Here is a 15,109-nt window from a genome sequence, read left to right on the forward strand (position 1 = left end):
CTGTCCCCATTTGGGAAGCAAATGTTTTTTGAATTTCATATTTGAATTTAACAAGCATGGAAATCTGAACAGGCTAATAAGATTCTGTACCGGGCTATGTAATTAAAATCGAATCCAATTGATTCTTTTTGTCCTGCTTTGCATGTCGGCTCCATCCCGATAGAAAGAGAGTCTTCATACTGCACTAAGATGGGTGCTCCACGTCTCTCTGTGTTGTTTCTGGGTGGATTCATAATAATTCATTATTTATTCATTGCTAATTAATTAAAAGGCTTTTAAATACTTGTATTCCTTTTACATACAGTTTACTTTGCCCTGGGACTTTTAAGATTCTTTCCTCTCATGCTTCAGGCCTGTATGAGCCTGTAATGGAAGGTGGTGGCAGTGTCAACATCCTGCTTTGCTCCTGTCTCTATGGGTTTATGTGTCTCGTCAGAGCGGTTACGGATTACTGTGCACACTGAAGCTCATTATCTAGCGACTAGTAATGCATCTTACTGGGGATGGAAGATCATTGGGTTTTGCAATGCAACTGCAAGGAGGGATGAGTTTTTGGTGAGACTGTTTCCTGGCCTCTAGCTGACCCTGAGCAAAAGGAGTTTAAAGGAAGAGACTATCTTAGCTTTCTCGACGAGACATAGATGGAAAGATTAATACCACTCTCGTTTCAGGCCAGGAGACACTTAGCTTAGCTTAGCCTAGCCTAGCTTAGTACAAAGACTGGAAGCAAGCCTGGTTCTGTCTGGACACATCCGTCAAAGCATCATAGCTCCCATGTTGTCTGAGACTGTGCCCCAGCCTTCATTTCAAAGCCTTGGCAATACCCTCGGAAGTAAAGCTAGACATAATGTGCCCTGTGTACCCCTCAGGAAACCAAGCTCAACTTGTCAGAAACACAAACACCAAATTAATTTGTCACTTTTACACTTGTGTGGATAAAACAAACAATATACAATATGTCGCTTTGTAAAATTTAGAGCTGCTGGTAAACAAACCTTAGGACAGAGCCAGGCTGGACAATCTTGAGTTGTATCTTCTCATCTAACTCTCAGCCAGAAAGCAAATAAGTGCGTTTCCCCAACAACTATTCTTTTAAGGGCCTTTTGATGATGAATTGGCACACTTGGCCCTCTACGTGTTGTCTTTGTGACGGTTAATGTTTTGCACCACAGTTCCAACATTTATAAGAGAGAGAACCAGGTTAAAAATATCAGTTAACGGTTATTGAAACTCCCATGGGCTTGATCCAATATTATTTTTGTAGAGTATGTCCATGTATAACTTCTTATATGCATGGATGGATTACTGAAGGTCAAGCCTTGACTTTATGGATGCTTGACCATTAAGGGCCCAAAAAGTCAATGGCCCTGATTGATGAAATGTTGCTGAAAAAACAGATATGCTAAATGACCCCAAGTATACACAAAACGATGAAAAAATAACCACAAAGAGAAAAAAATGCCTATAGGGATGCAAAACCACCACGAAGAGATGCTAAATGACTAAAAGTAGACACAAAACGACAAAAGAAACAGAAATATTGACAAAGACACAATGAAAATGATTAAAAATAGATGTAAAATGACAAATGAGGGAAACTAAATGATGACAGAATTGTTTTTCTTCTAAAAATAAATGCAAAACCACCACAAAAAGATGCAAAATGACTAAAAATAGATGCAAAACCATCAGAGCAATGCAAAACAATTACAAAGAGATACAAAACCACTATAAATGGATGTAAAATAACCACAAAGACGGACAAAATGACCACATAGAAAACCATCTAAAGCACAATAAGTGCCCAATGAAGAGACCCAAAATGACTAAAAGTCGACTCTTTGAGATTGGTTGTCTTGGGGCCTCTTACATGGGGCCCATCGTCTCATCAGTCCATACTGCAGCACTCATAAATGTGCCATTCTTGTTCTTATCCTCAAAGCAATTTCAGTCAAAAGCAACTGGACTTGGTTATTTGTCTGGGAAGACGTTTCACCTCTCATCCAAGAGGCTTCATCAGTTTATGTACGCATCTGACCAGGCTGGGACTGGTCCGGCCCGGACCGGAGGTGAAACGTCTTCCTAGACAAATAACCAAGTCCAGTTGCTTTTGACTGAAATTGCTTTGAGGATAACGATGACCTGGACAAATGAGAACATTCACAGACCCATTCTTGTCCTTGTGATTTTGTTCTATGTTTTTTGTGCAGACCATACACATTTACTATAATCCTCATTAAGCTACAAACATGGCATGAGAATAACTGTTATTGAATGTCCCATCTAGCTTTAGTCCATTTGTGTGTTTCTAAAGCCTGAATTGTCTGTTTTGTTGTGTTTTTGTGTCTTGAATTAGCAGCATGTGATCATACTCACTCTGGGGAGGTAAAATAGTGGGTGATACCTTAACTCTAATCTTCTCCTCCTCTCTACTCCCCCTCCCTCCTGTTGTGAACACTTGGCATGGTGGGCAGTGGGCCTGAGTGATATTCATGCTTTGTGGTGCAGGTTTCTTCTCTCAGCCGATGGTGACGTAGTTGCGCGCCTAACCGAGCCAGTCTGTGTGACTTTTAAAAACGGGGGGCGGAGGGCTGTACGGGCGCAACCGTTTCACACTTCCACTGCGCGAGAATAGGCTTAATATCACTGAAGATTATCTCAGGAGGATAATGTATAAATAAAGCGCTCATCTGCAGCAATCATAGGAAGCTCCAGAAACGGACACACCGTGGTCATTCCGATGGTGCGCAAAGTCCAGCTGACAGCCTCGGGAACTTAATGCACAGCTGAGCGTTTCTAATGCAAGACTGTGTTTAATATTAATCGCAGTGTTCCGTGGAGAAGACAACCGGGAAAAGAGGAGCTCCACCGGCAGTGCCTACACCAACAGGAGCGACATCATAGATTCCCTGCGCTATCGCAGCGGAGAGAGGGGGAGGAGGAGAGCGCTGATTCACGGCTTGCAGGAGGAGGGAGAGCCGTGCGGACGGGCTCTGAAGAATCCATCTCTAATCTTAAAATACCGACCCCCCTCCCCCTCCTCTTCCCTCCCCCGTCATTGACAGCTCTGCGACCCGGTCAATCAGTCAGACAGGGAGGATCTGAGGAGGAGGGCGCCAAGGCAGGAGAGGACGAAAGGCGATCACCTCTGGCCGGTGTGATCCAATCGCCAATACCGAGCAGGCTGAGGGGACCTGCCTCTCCGTACATGAGGACGACACAGTGGCTTCACCGCGGGATTTCGGTCCGAGGAGCACGTTTGACTCGAGATCCAAACAGCGAGATTATACTGAGACTGTTGAGAGGGTGAAACAATATTAAAGGGGGCGGACTGGAGCTATATTTCGCAGTTTCTACATTAACTCCCCCGGAATACAAATCCAGGTAGGTTACAATGAATAATGCATGATGCAAACTCAGTCATCTTAAATAATCAGTGTGTTTAATGAGTGATGCAACCCGGCACCAACCCATCAGTGATAAAACAGCAAGGAACCGATTTAAATATGTGCAGGATCACAGCAACATTAAAGTTACCACATTAGAGGCATTTGAAGATCCGTGTAGCTGCAAATCTAATCTCTAAGTGATGTGATGTGATGTGATGTGGTCCGTCACTCCGGAGCGCTTCAGCCTGCTCAGGTTTTGGACCTGTCCATACTCCCACTGCTCCTCCTCCTCCTCATCATCATCATCGTCGTGCAGATAAGATCCATTGCAACGGGCTGCAATGTATTCGTGATACCGTCTAATGGGTGTGCCATTATAATAATTGGCGTCTGTCAACGCAAGTATCGGATATTGGACGTTACGCACGGCGAGCCAGTCCCGCCGCTGATTGGCTGAACACCTGGATTTCCAGATTTTGATATGTGACTCTTTAGTTTGGGTTGTATGTGTTTTGATTTCCTCCTGCGCGGCCTGCAACTGTTTGGAGTTGATTTTGTGTTTCCTGAAGTCAGTAATGAGCGTTAGTTTCAGAGGAGAACATCTAGACTCATGTTCTCTGTGCATGTTTCCACGCAGGCCTGTATGCAGTGCACCCTTTAAGTTATCGGCCTGTGGGTGCTCCAGCAGGGATTCCCCCCTCACGTATAGCTGTGGCATCGGTATAGGGAGCGAAAGGGGCCTTTATGATGATGAATCAACAACAGCTGAGGCTCTCTGTGTGTCTGCTGAGTCCATGTTTACGTGCAGCTCAAATTGCCTCCTTTAAACAAGACCCTCGTCCCAAAATAGGGAAAGGGAAAAGAGATCTGTGAGCAGAGCAGCAAGTGCCTCAGCCATTATGCTGTGTGCATCAGCCGGGGAGCATAAGAGGGTTGTGATCACTAAAAGATGCACGGGATCAAACATTTATGTTGCTTTTCTCATTAAAATCCACCAGCTAGAGGTCTAAGTCATCTGGAGTCAGACTCATTAAAGCTGCAACTATCTGTCTGTGTGATTTTATCAATTCATCGTTTTCATCCATGACATTTCAGAAGATCCTCAAAAGGGCACATTTTTCACCCAAAACCAGTGTGAATATATTCACATGGCTTGATTAGCCAGAGCATAAATGTATTTAGTTTAAAATCTCGAATTTTTGGCATTTTTGCTGAATGAATAATCAATTGTCCAGGTTCCTTTCTCCTAACAAAAGTCTTGAAATACATTATTTTCTTTGCACATTTTTATTTACACAGTTATTACGTTGATTTGGACACATTTAATGTAAATAAAAATACAATAATTTTAGCTAATATTAGCTATAATGTTTCCCCACTTAGTGGTAAAAATGTCATAATGTTAAATTCAGTTTGGACTTAAATAAAAGCATTACTATCCCCTGATGGTGGTCGAAATGCCGCTTCAGTCATTTTTATATGGTACAGAAATAAAATTCAGGGGAAATATGAACTTCTTTGAGGTATCATTTGGATAAAATGCTTGTAGGTTCTGTATAAGAATATTTGCACAGTTATCTCCTTAAAAAATCAGTCCAGCCCCATTTATATTGGTCTGCTCTTTTAGCTGGGAGATAAGTATTGTCATGTGGAAATTGGGGATTTTTGCTGCTATTTTAGTATCTTTACATGGCTGAAACATTGACTTTTTCTGAACTTTATAATAATAGTGCTGCATGACGTCCTCAATAGTCATCACATATGTGATTGCATTATAAATATTGAGGTGTTCAGTCAAAGATTCTGTGATATTTGTTTTTAGTAAATATCCATTTCCTTTTCCTTTCTCAAGGAAAAAGCGTTTAAAAGTTGTGTGAATGGAGTTTAAGTGGGTTCACCCTCAACTATTTTGTAGTTGAAGAGGTCAGCGTTGGACTTAATTGGAATAACATGTCAGAGCTGAACTTTGGCCTTAATTTAGATATGTCAGTTGCAATATGACTCTTACGTTCCTGTGCGTTTTTTTTTTCCGTGAACAACTTTGTCTTTTCGGTAGATTTTTAATACGTTTGGCAGCCGAGCGGTCTTGATTAAACTCCAGCAACAGTCCTCCTCTACATTCACAATGCAAAAATACAATCCTTAAAACAGTAATTAGTATGCAAATTGTTTTGTGTAGCTTCTAATTTAGGGGGTCGCGGCTCTAATGTTGCTGCACGTAGAGAAGTGGAATTGTTCACTCTGCATCAGCTGACAGCACACAGTTCACTTTGTGCTGTGATGGGAAATCAATATTTTAAAATACAAAATCAACTCACCTGAACTGTAATCATCTTAATGAGCTTTATATTGTTGCCTTAGACTCTGTTTGTGTCTCTTGAATGCTTTCTCAATCAATTGATCAATACAACACATTGGATAAATTGCCAGCTTTTATTGCAAAATGAGGATTTTGTTAAAGGGGCACCATTCAGCCTGTGTGGAGTTGCATTCTGGGAATTTTAGGCTGCAAAACTGCTGGAACTTTTATGAAATAAGACCCCATTTACAACCTGCATTAACATGAGATCTGTATGTCTGGAGAAGGAGAAACACGGTTTATGCCACTTGTAAGTGCACACAGAACATATTGTGGTCTGCTTGCCATCGATTGGCTGCACCACATCTGGTGGTGGTCTGGTGTAAATGTAATGAACAACATGATCTAATTTTTATGAAAACATCCACCCGGTAAGTTCAAAGGTCAACTCTTCCTGTTCGTTGCTGCCTGGCAAAAACTACATGTAGAATCAGTAGCTAAAGGTAAAAATGCAAGTGCCGTGGATCAGCCATCATTATCCAGACACAGATATCAGAAGGTGTAAATGGGGCTTTATGTCAGGATGTATCATCTGATGCTGCTTTGATTTTTTTTGTTCAATCTGTCTTGTACAAGTCTCCAGGCGACCTTGTCTCCTAGAAAGGAAGTTTGTATCAGGCTTATGTTTTTCCCAGTGATGTGGTGTTGGGAAATGTAATGCTGCATGGATTATTTCATATAAATTATTTTTTCAACATTGTACTGATAAGTTCGGTACCAATACTTTGCGACTTGCTATATACTTTAATTAACAACGTCTCTTCGTTATGTTGATATAAAATCTGCATGACATTACATGTCTTTCAAAACATGTACTGTTTAAATGTACAATTTTAAACTTTGATACAAAAACAATGCACGGTAGCTCTTTTGAGACCGCTGCAAAAAGAATAAAAACGTCCATGGCACACAAAACAGGATTCTTTTCTTTTATTAAAATGAACATCCCGCACACAGGGCTGGTTCAGAGGGAGAGCCACTGAACACATTCCAACAGATCATTTTGAAACACGTTATATTGAAAAGTATCAAAGTATTGATAGTTTTGAGAACCTCATATCCTGTTGCAAATGAGTATAATAATAATAATACTATAGGCCTAAACGTTATTTCCAGGAGACGATTGTTACAGAAGCAGTAAATAGCTGGAGTATCCCTTAATCTGCCTTGTAGTAGTAGTGGTGGTTATAGGAGTGGTGTTGGCGAGTACAGGTAGTATATTAATGCTATTGGTAGTAATATTAATAACAGTAGCAGTAGAGGAATTGCTAGTGGTAATACTATTGGGGCTTTAAGGGTGAGGAATTCATTTCTTCATGCAAAAAAAAATGAGATTAAAATTATTTCACAGAATAGCGCAAATATCTAATGTGTCTTTTGGGGGACAAGTAAATGAGCACAACTACAGCGTACAATTACAAAATAATCTTTGTGAGCACACCTTTATTCAGCTGGTGAAATGGATACTAACCAGGCAGGTAATCGACTCCCTCTGTCCAGTGAAACTCTATGGCCTTTATATCTTTAGCTTGTTGCCATTTTGTTGTACCTGACTGAGCACATTCATTCTTTTTCATTCCTGTTCTCCTTCATTCACACATGAACACACAACTCTCCAACACTGCCCGCATTAAAGCTTGAGCGGAAAGTCAAAAGGACAGTAAATTGCAGCTAATTTAAAGCTGCTGTAATGAGTATTTTTTTTTTTTTTTACATTAAAGTAATAATCTCAAAGATCTTCATTTTAATAAAGTCACTATCTCTGTTGAGGTAACACAATGGGGACTGAGCCTATGGCTGATAAAAGCCCTTGCACTTGCAGTATTAAGCACTAGGTGTGGGTGACGACATTCTCGGGAAAAGAAGCGCACAGTTAGTGACAGTTTTCCGTCACCCAGTAGCGGTTGGTCCGCCAGAGAGGGTAGGCGGAGCTAATGCGACAGGCTCTGTCAACTCTTTTGTGTGTGAAGCTGTTTTTCTGGTCTCTACTTGGGGAAGTAAGATCCAAAAATACATCTGCAATCAACGCTGAACGCTATAAGTGTTGCCAAAGATGTGATAACAGTGATAAAAACCACAGATAATTATTTCAGCTCATAGTTTTAGTTTTTATGGTCTGCGTCTTTGCAGTTCTGGTTCCCTCTCACAGCTGTCCTAGTGTCATTTTTCGACTGTAGCAGTGTGTACTTTACATTCACAGCACCTTACAGCAGAGGACAGAGTAAGCCAGTTAGTAGCCTGCTAGCTGGTGAACATAAAGTAGAATTGAACAGCTAAAGAGACAGATATTTCACTCTAGAGTTGGTGGAGTCCAAAACATAATAAATTCTGTATTGCAAATAAATGCTAATGTTGCTCCGTGCTGGATGTGTGCACATATATCTGTATCCATCATATCAACAGTTGAGGAATGTCGAATGTTTTGCTCTTTAAATGAATAGTTTAATAATAGTGAGATTGATCCAGGGTGCAAATGATGTTGTAATTTTGTGAGTATAAAATATGTGAGTTGATTTTGATCCAACACTTTAGATTTAGGGACTCTGCCTCCTTGTATATCACCTAACAATTAAATGACCAGTCATTTAATCATTCCCGCCCCCAGGTTGTAACATACTGAGAGGCTCTCTAGCCTTTAAATTCTGGATGCTCTGTCTGTTTCTGCCTCATTGCAGTTTCTGCCCATCCACCCAGCTAGCCACCATGCAATAAAAAAGACAGGGAGCAGGTCAGCAGTGCTGCTCTGATTCTAAAACAGGGAGAAACACTTCCTTAAGCCTCCTTCAAAAACTCATCCCGGCTGTCAGTTTTTAAAGTATTTTTAAATAAAATAATTTACGATTATGGCTGTAATTTGAGCATGACACACATTTTCTTTATCCCTAAAAGTTTATTCTTGTAGGTGAGTTAACTTTCAGATTGATACAAAAGTCCAAACAGCTGCAAAATCCATAGTTTTCAGATTCAACGTTTCTCTCATCAAGTTACAACTTTGTCACTCAATTATTTCCCCTCTTGTTTTTGTTTGTGCTCAGCGCTGTTGGTTCTCACAGGGATTGCATTGCTGGCTCTTGTCCATATAAATGGCTCTGCTGATTCAGTTAAATATAAGTTCCTTGTCTCCCGCTTCTGCTGCCATTTGCTGTCATCCCCTTTTCCTCTAGCTCAACGTGCTGCTCTGTGATCATCTTTTTTTTTTTTTAACCTCTGATTGATTTAATTTCAAGCTGAGATGTCCTACATTTTTATTTTTTATCACCTCTTGATGTTATTGAGGTTATGATCCCTTAGAAAGAAATATTAGGACTAATTTATTCCAGACTACATTCATTGGTTTTGCTAATGCCTGAGTTTTCACACAACACGTTGATAGAAACTTTGCCAGGTTTTTTTTGCAGACATTAGGTGTGTGTTAACACTGCTTAGGTTCCAGAGGCAATATTTAGCTTTTAAATTGGTGCGAGTGCTTCAAATATGCCAGCTCCTGTTTGTCTATCATCACCTCCACTGACAAAATTGTCAGCTAGCCAAACTAGCCAGTGGTCTGTCTGGATGATGGATATTATTTCCAAAAATATCACCTTGGAATTTCAAGTAGTTATTTTAAAAGTCTTCAGATCCAGTGTACTGCTCAAGACTTAAATCAAATAAGAAATCTGCATTACCCAGCATAACATATGCCATTTAATGGATGCTTTTATCCAAAGTGGCCTTAAGTGCCATGAGTGCGTACTGTACACATTTAAGTGCAGACGGCCCTAGAGGTAATCAGCCCTTTAACCAGGAATCAGAACACAAGAATGCACTTTTAGGCACAAAATCTAGAAAACCTCAAACTACATTTTAGCTCAACATAAGCAAAGGGAAACAAGTGTGGCAGTAATAAAGTTTTTTAATCCTCCAGTGAAAGAACAGATTGATTAATTTGTGCAGTCTGTATCTCTCTGAAGAGAAAATTATAATTCAGACTAAATTATCTGTGCTTCTCATGGGCCCAAAGGTGTGGTGGAGGCTGCAGAGGGTCTCCACCCACCCTTCTGAACCACCAAATAATCACAGGTACCACTGAGTAGACAGCCTTTATAATAAATCCTCTGGGTAATCTCTTAAAGCAGCTCACATCTTTTAAGTTTGGGGCGGTTAACTGTTCCTTGTGCCCCCTGTTGCCTCTGGCCTATTAGCATCAAAGGAACCGTTCAGTCCAATCTCACAAGAGCTGAAGAGGTGCGTAAGATGCTTAGCCTGAGCTTTTATGAATTTGGACAATGTCTGCATTATTATTGTAATGCTGCTCTGTCTTGTGTAAGTGGTAAGTGTGCATTTAGAGCTCAGTATAGAGTGCATTTGGACGGGGCATCTGTACCCTTTGTTTCAGTCTGCCTCTTGACGGTGTCCTGCCTCCCCTCTGCTGTTTTTGCCAATGCGACATTTTGGACAGTGCTTAGTTTGGCAACATTGCACACCTGCTGAGCGAGCTGTTTGGTTCAGAGCTGTGTATTACCCCTGAGATCTTAGACAATCACGCTCAAATCCACATTATTGGGTGCACATATCCACATATAAACTGAAAATAAACTTTATGATTAGAAATGAGCCCACAGGCCAATATTTTTATTAAGCTAATGTTATCTACATTGTTCACATAGTGGTTTACAGACTTGAAAATCCCATGAATTTCTAAGTATGGGGAAGTGTTTTCCAGCCCGCCTCTCATAGATAACATAAAGGTCTCATGACTATGCTGACTAACTCATTGAAGTTGTACAGAGTGATAGTGGGATAATTTGCATACTTTCTACTTGAAGGGAAATTAAATTGAGACATTATTTTCTTGCTTCAGACACATTGTGTGTTTCTCCATGTGAAATGCAAATACAGTCTTACACACTCATACTAAAAATACTCCTTGAACTTGGGATTTAAAAAAATGTGAAAGTACCCTAAGGTTGGATTACTATTCCATTATGTAATTGCATTCATTGCTGAATGATTATGTTTAACATGTAATGCATGAAGAAAGTGCAATAAATGTTTATCAAGCAAAATATGCATTTATCTATCTAGTAAAAAGATGCAAAGCAGCATGATGCTATTGTTTTACCACTGTTGTACATTATTGTCAGAGGAACACAGAGGAATTCCCAGGGCTGAAACATGTCTGTTTCCTCTGTTGTGCATTATTAGAAGTATTATATACTTTGTGAGTGCTGACAACCTAATTTGCCAGTTGTATGGCATCTGGGTCGGCGCCCATTAGGCTCTAAAAAGAGTTGAGCTGAGAATGCCAGTACTTTTGTTTTACCACTGTTTGAAAGCTGTCTAACATAAGAATAAACACACTGTGTCATAAAAAAGCATTCAAGTAATCTCTGTTGTTTCTGTCTGTTGTGTTTAGGTGGTGGGTGGAGAAACAGCACAGCCCAGTGCTGGATCCCAGGGGGACTGTCAGTTTGGTAAGGACCCTTGAGACGAAGGAGGGTGCATGGAGGGTTCAAGGCCTGTAAAAGCGGGGTCATCAGCCTGCCTCTGGTTGGGGCTGGTCTCTGTGACTGTAGCCTTCCTTTGTACAGAGGCCCGGACCACTCCGAGCCCTCTGCTATCCCCCAGCAATGCAACCTGCACAGGAAACTCCAAGTGTCGTACAGGGATCATCCTGCCAATCTGGTACCCCGAGGATCCCTCCATGGGAGACAAGATTGCACGGGTCATAGTGTATTTTGTGGCTATGATCTACATGTTTCTCGGAGTGTCCATTATTGCCGACCGCTTCATGGCGTCCATTGAGGTCATCACCTCCCAAGAGAGGGAACTTGTAATCAAAAGGCCCAATGGGGAAACAACCACCACCACTATTAGGGTGTGGAACGAAACGGTCTCAAACCTCACCCTCATGGCCTTGGGCTCATCCGCCCCTGAGATTATGCTCTCTGTAATTGAGATTTGTGGACATGGATTCAAAGCTGGTGAGCTTGGGCCTGCCACAATTGTTGGCAGTGCAGCCTTCAATATGTTTGTCATCATTGGCCTCTGTGTATCTGTCATACCCCAAGGAGAGGTACGCAAGATCAAACACCTCAGAGTTTTCTTTGTCACCGCAGGCTGGAGCATCTTTGCTTACATCTGGCTCTACATGATTCTGGCTGTGTTTTCTCCCAATGAAGTCCAGGTCTGGGAGGGTCTACTCACACTGGCCTTCTTCCCCATATGCGTATTCCTTGCATGGATAGCAGACAGACGACTGCTCTTCTACAAGTTTATGCACAAGAAGTATCGCACTGATAAACACAGGGGTGTCATCATCGAGACGGAGGCCGAACGCTCCAAGGGGATAGAGATGGACGGCAAGATGGTCAACTCTCACTTCATGGACGGAGGTGCGGCAAGCAATCTTATTGGTCTGATCGAGAGCAAAGAGGTAGACGAGTCCCGGCGGGACATGATCCGCATCTTGAAAGACATTAAGCAGAAACACCCCGAGAAAGAGTTGGATCAGCTGGTCGAGATGGCCAACTACTATGCTCTCTCGCACCAGCAAAAGAGCCGTGCCTTCTACCGCATCCAAGCTACACGCATGATGACAGGCGCAGGAAATATCCTGAAGAAACATGTCGCGGAGCAGGCGAAGAAGAGCACCAGCGTGCAAGAGGTGCACGTGGAGGAGCCAGATGAGTATGTCTCTCGAATTACATTTGATCCTGCTGTCTACCAGTGCCTCGAGAACTGTGGCGCCGCCATTCTTACTGTCACCAGAAAGGGTGGCGACATCAACAAGACGATCTATGTGGATTATAAGACGGAGGACGGCTCGGCCAACGCTGGGGCCGACTACGAGTTCTCAGAGGGCACAGTAGTGTTCAAGCCAGGAGAGATGTTCAAAGAAATAAACATTGGCATCATAGACGACGACATCTTTGAGGAGGATGAGCACTTTTTTGTGCGGCTCAATAATCTGCGCATCCTGGAGACGGAAGACGAGGTTCTGTCCCCCAACAGTCTCCCGTACCCAAAGGCCATGCTGGGCTTCCCTGCGGTGGCCACTGTGACCATTCTGGATGACGATCATTCAGGCATCTTCACCTTTGAGAGCAGCTCAGTGCACGTCAGTGAGAGCATGGGTATTATGGAAGTGAAAGTGATAAGGACTTCTGGAGCAAGAGGGACGGTCATTGTGCCTTATCGCACCATGGAGGGTCTCGCCAAAGGAGGAGGGGAGGACTTTGAAGACACCTACGGAGAGCTTGAGTTCAAAAACGATGAAACCTGGTAAGACAGCATCTTTTTTCCCCCCTCAGGGTTGTGCAGCAGTTGCTTTTTATTAATGTGGTGTTGGTGATTTACCATTACAGATTTTTATTCAACTGAGGCTAAGTCCATTTAGGAGTCATGAATAAGTTCTTTTTGTTGTGTGCTTTTTTTTGCATGTCCTTGTTTTTGTTTTTTTGTTTGATGGTGATAAACCTGTCAAGAAACGATAGCTACCGGTATATGAAAGCAAGTTCAAAGCTATTTCAGCAGTCTGCTAGATACAAAGATACAAAGATGTTCTTTGCCTCTTGACATCATTTAATTTAGAACATACTTTGTTAACCTATTCATGTGCTGTTTGTACTAAATTCTAGACCTTTTTTTCTTTACATGGTTAGACAGCGTGCGCTCTCATCTGAGTGTGAACTCTATATCCTTCTTGTTTTCCTGTCAAGAGATTTCGCTCTGATCAGAGTGCTTTGGTAGCAATTCTGTGAGTCGCATGCAATAGGGGCTCAACTTTGGGATTTGTCACACAACTGTGGAAACAGGAAGTCCTTAAGTAACCCCCCCCCCCCCCCCCCCGCCTGCTTCTTTCTCTAATCCCTGCTGCTTTTGTTTTGTCGAACTCTGGATTTTGTCTGTGTCATGTGTGCTTCAACTGAAAGAAACTGGAAGAAAAGGAACAGTATTACAAAAAGAGAAAGAGAGTAGAAATGATAACAACAAAGGTTACAGGGCAGACTCAAGCCCATAAAATAATCAGTACATGGTTGTTTTAGGTCGGCAGGCAGACTGTGTCATGAGGTGCCTTCCATTAGGGTCGAATACCCTGAATGAGGCCGGTCTATCTCGCCCAAACGGCCCTAATTTGCATGTGAGTCTCTCGAGCCGCTGTTTGACTGGCCGTTTTTTTTTACCCTGAGAGATGCCCGGTTGCACACACACACACACACACACACACACACACACACACACACACACACACACACACACACACACACACACACACACACACACACACACACACACAACAATGTATTTCTCACTTGGAGAAAGAATGGCGCGCTGCTGTATCACTAATCAGCTTATCACTGGCGATCAAAACCCATTCAGAGTGATACGTCACCTCCTTTTTTTGTAATGGAAACATGGCGAGGGAACGGCCATTTGAGAGGGCATGCCCTGAAACTTTCTGAGCGGCCACATTTTACAATGGAAACACACCTGTGATGAGTGACAAGACTGGAGTTCTGGCGCCTACTGGGAGCAGTCATGTTAAGCATCTATGAGTAATATTTTTTAATGTAAATTGCTTATGTTATGCACTCTTGTCAGCTTTGCCATATAGGTACAAAACTGCACTACAAAACACACAGGCTTACGACAGAGTGGGCATATCTGGCAGTGTTGCAATAACAGCGACTTACTGCACTGTAACACACATTGCACAGGAGCCATGTATTGTATGATACTACAGCCTTTTGTCCCGTGTGAGGCAGTGCTCTGGGATACTGGCATGTGTACAGAATTACGCCTGAGAAATATTGATTTGTTTATTTCACAGCTTGCATCCGCTTGCATCTCACACATTGGTCTGCAGGCACTGAATCAAAGTGACATGCCTCTGTGACATCCCCTTCCCCCACCAATCAGGACCCTCTCAGCATGCTGTGGCTCACAGGCGGGGTTTGTGCCCCAGGGTCTGGGTTCCTGAAGACTGAGGCAGCCCAGGAGACCGGCAGCGAGGGGGATTGAGTGTCAGGGTGATCAGCATGCTCTTGGGTCCTTGCTGAGCTCTCAGGGTTTTGCTTGATTTATATGAGAGAAGCTTTATGGGCCAGGCCTGAAGGCTGCTGGGGGAGTAGAGGAGAGAGATGTGGAGAAAGACTATTATTATGAGACTGCGGTGATGTTGTTGGCATTGTGAGGGAATGCTGGTCTATCGATCTGTTCATTGTGTTGTGCATTGTGCTGCGAGTTAGATGTTCTTACCGTGCAGCACCGCTCCGATGTGAAAGTGCACAACATGACATGCTGTGAACTGATAAATGCTAGCAGTGATCTGGGAGAACAATCAGACTTCATACTCAAGTAATTATCACTTCAGAACATC

At 42.4% G+C, this 15,109-nt stretch overlaps 1 protein-coding gene across 3 annotated transcripts in view; it reads left to right on the forward strand.

The window, feature by feature from the left end:
- Positions 1-15,109, forward strand: part of slc8a3 (solute carrier family 8 member 3) — a 136,808-nt gene that overhangs the window by 5,906 nt on the left and 115,793 nt on the right. For 2 of the 3 annotated variants that reach the window (XR_014593419.1, XM_083924199.1), the window contains exons 2-3: positions 2,830-3,384; positions 11,144-13,011. Coding sequence is in view for 2 of the 3 variants with exons in the window: in XM_083924199.1 (XP_083780325.1) it covers positions 11,231-13,011 (1,781 nt within the window). In the remaining variant the exon portion in view is untranslated. The remainder of the gene's footprint in view (positions 1-2,829; positions 3,385-11,143; positions 13,012-15,109) is intronic. The other variant, XM_083924200.1, reaches the window with a different exon arrangement.

Source organism: Echiichthys vipera, assembly GCF_963691815.1.
Source record: "Echiichthys vipera genome assembly, chromosome: 12".
Lineage (NCBI taxonomy): Eukaryota > Metazoa > Chordata > Actinopteri > Perciformes > Trachinidae > Echiichthys > Echiichthys vipera.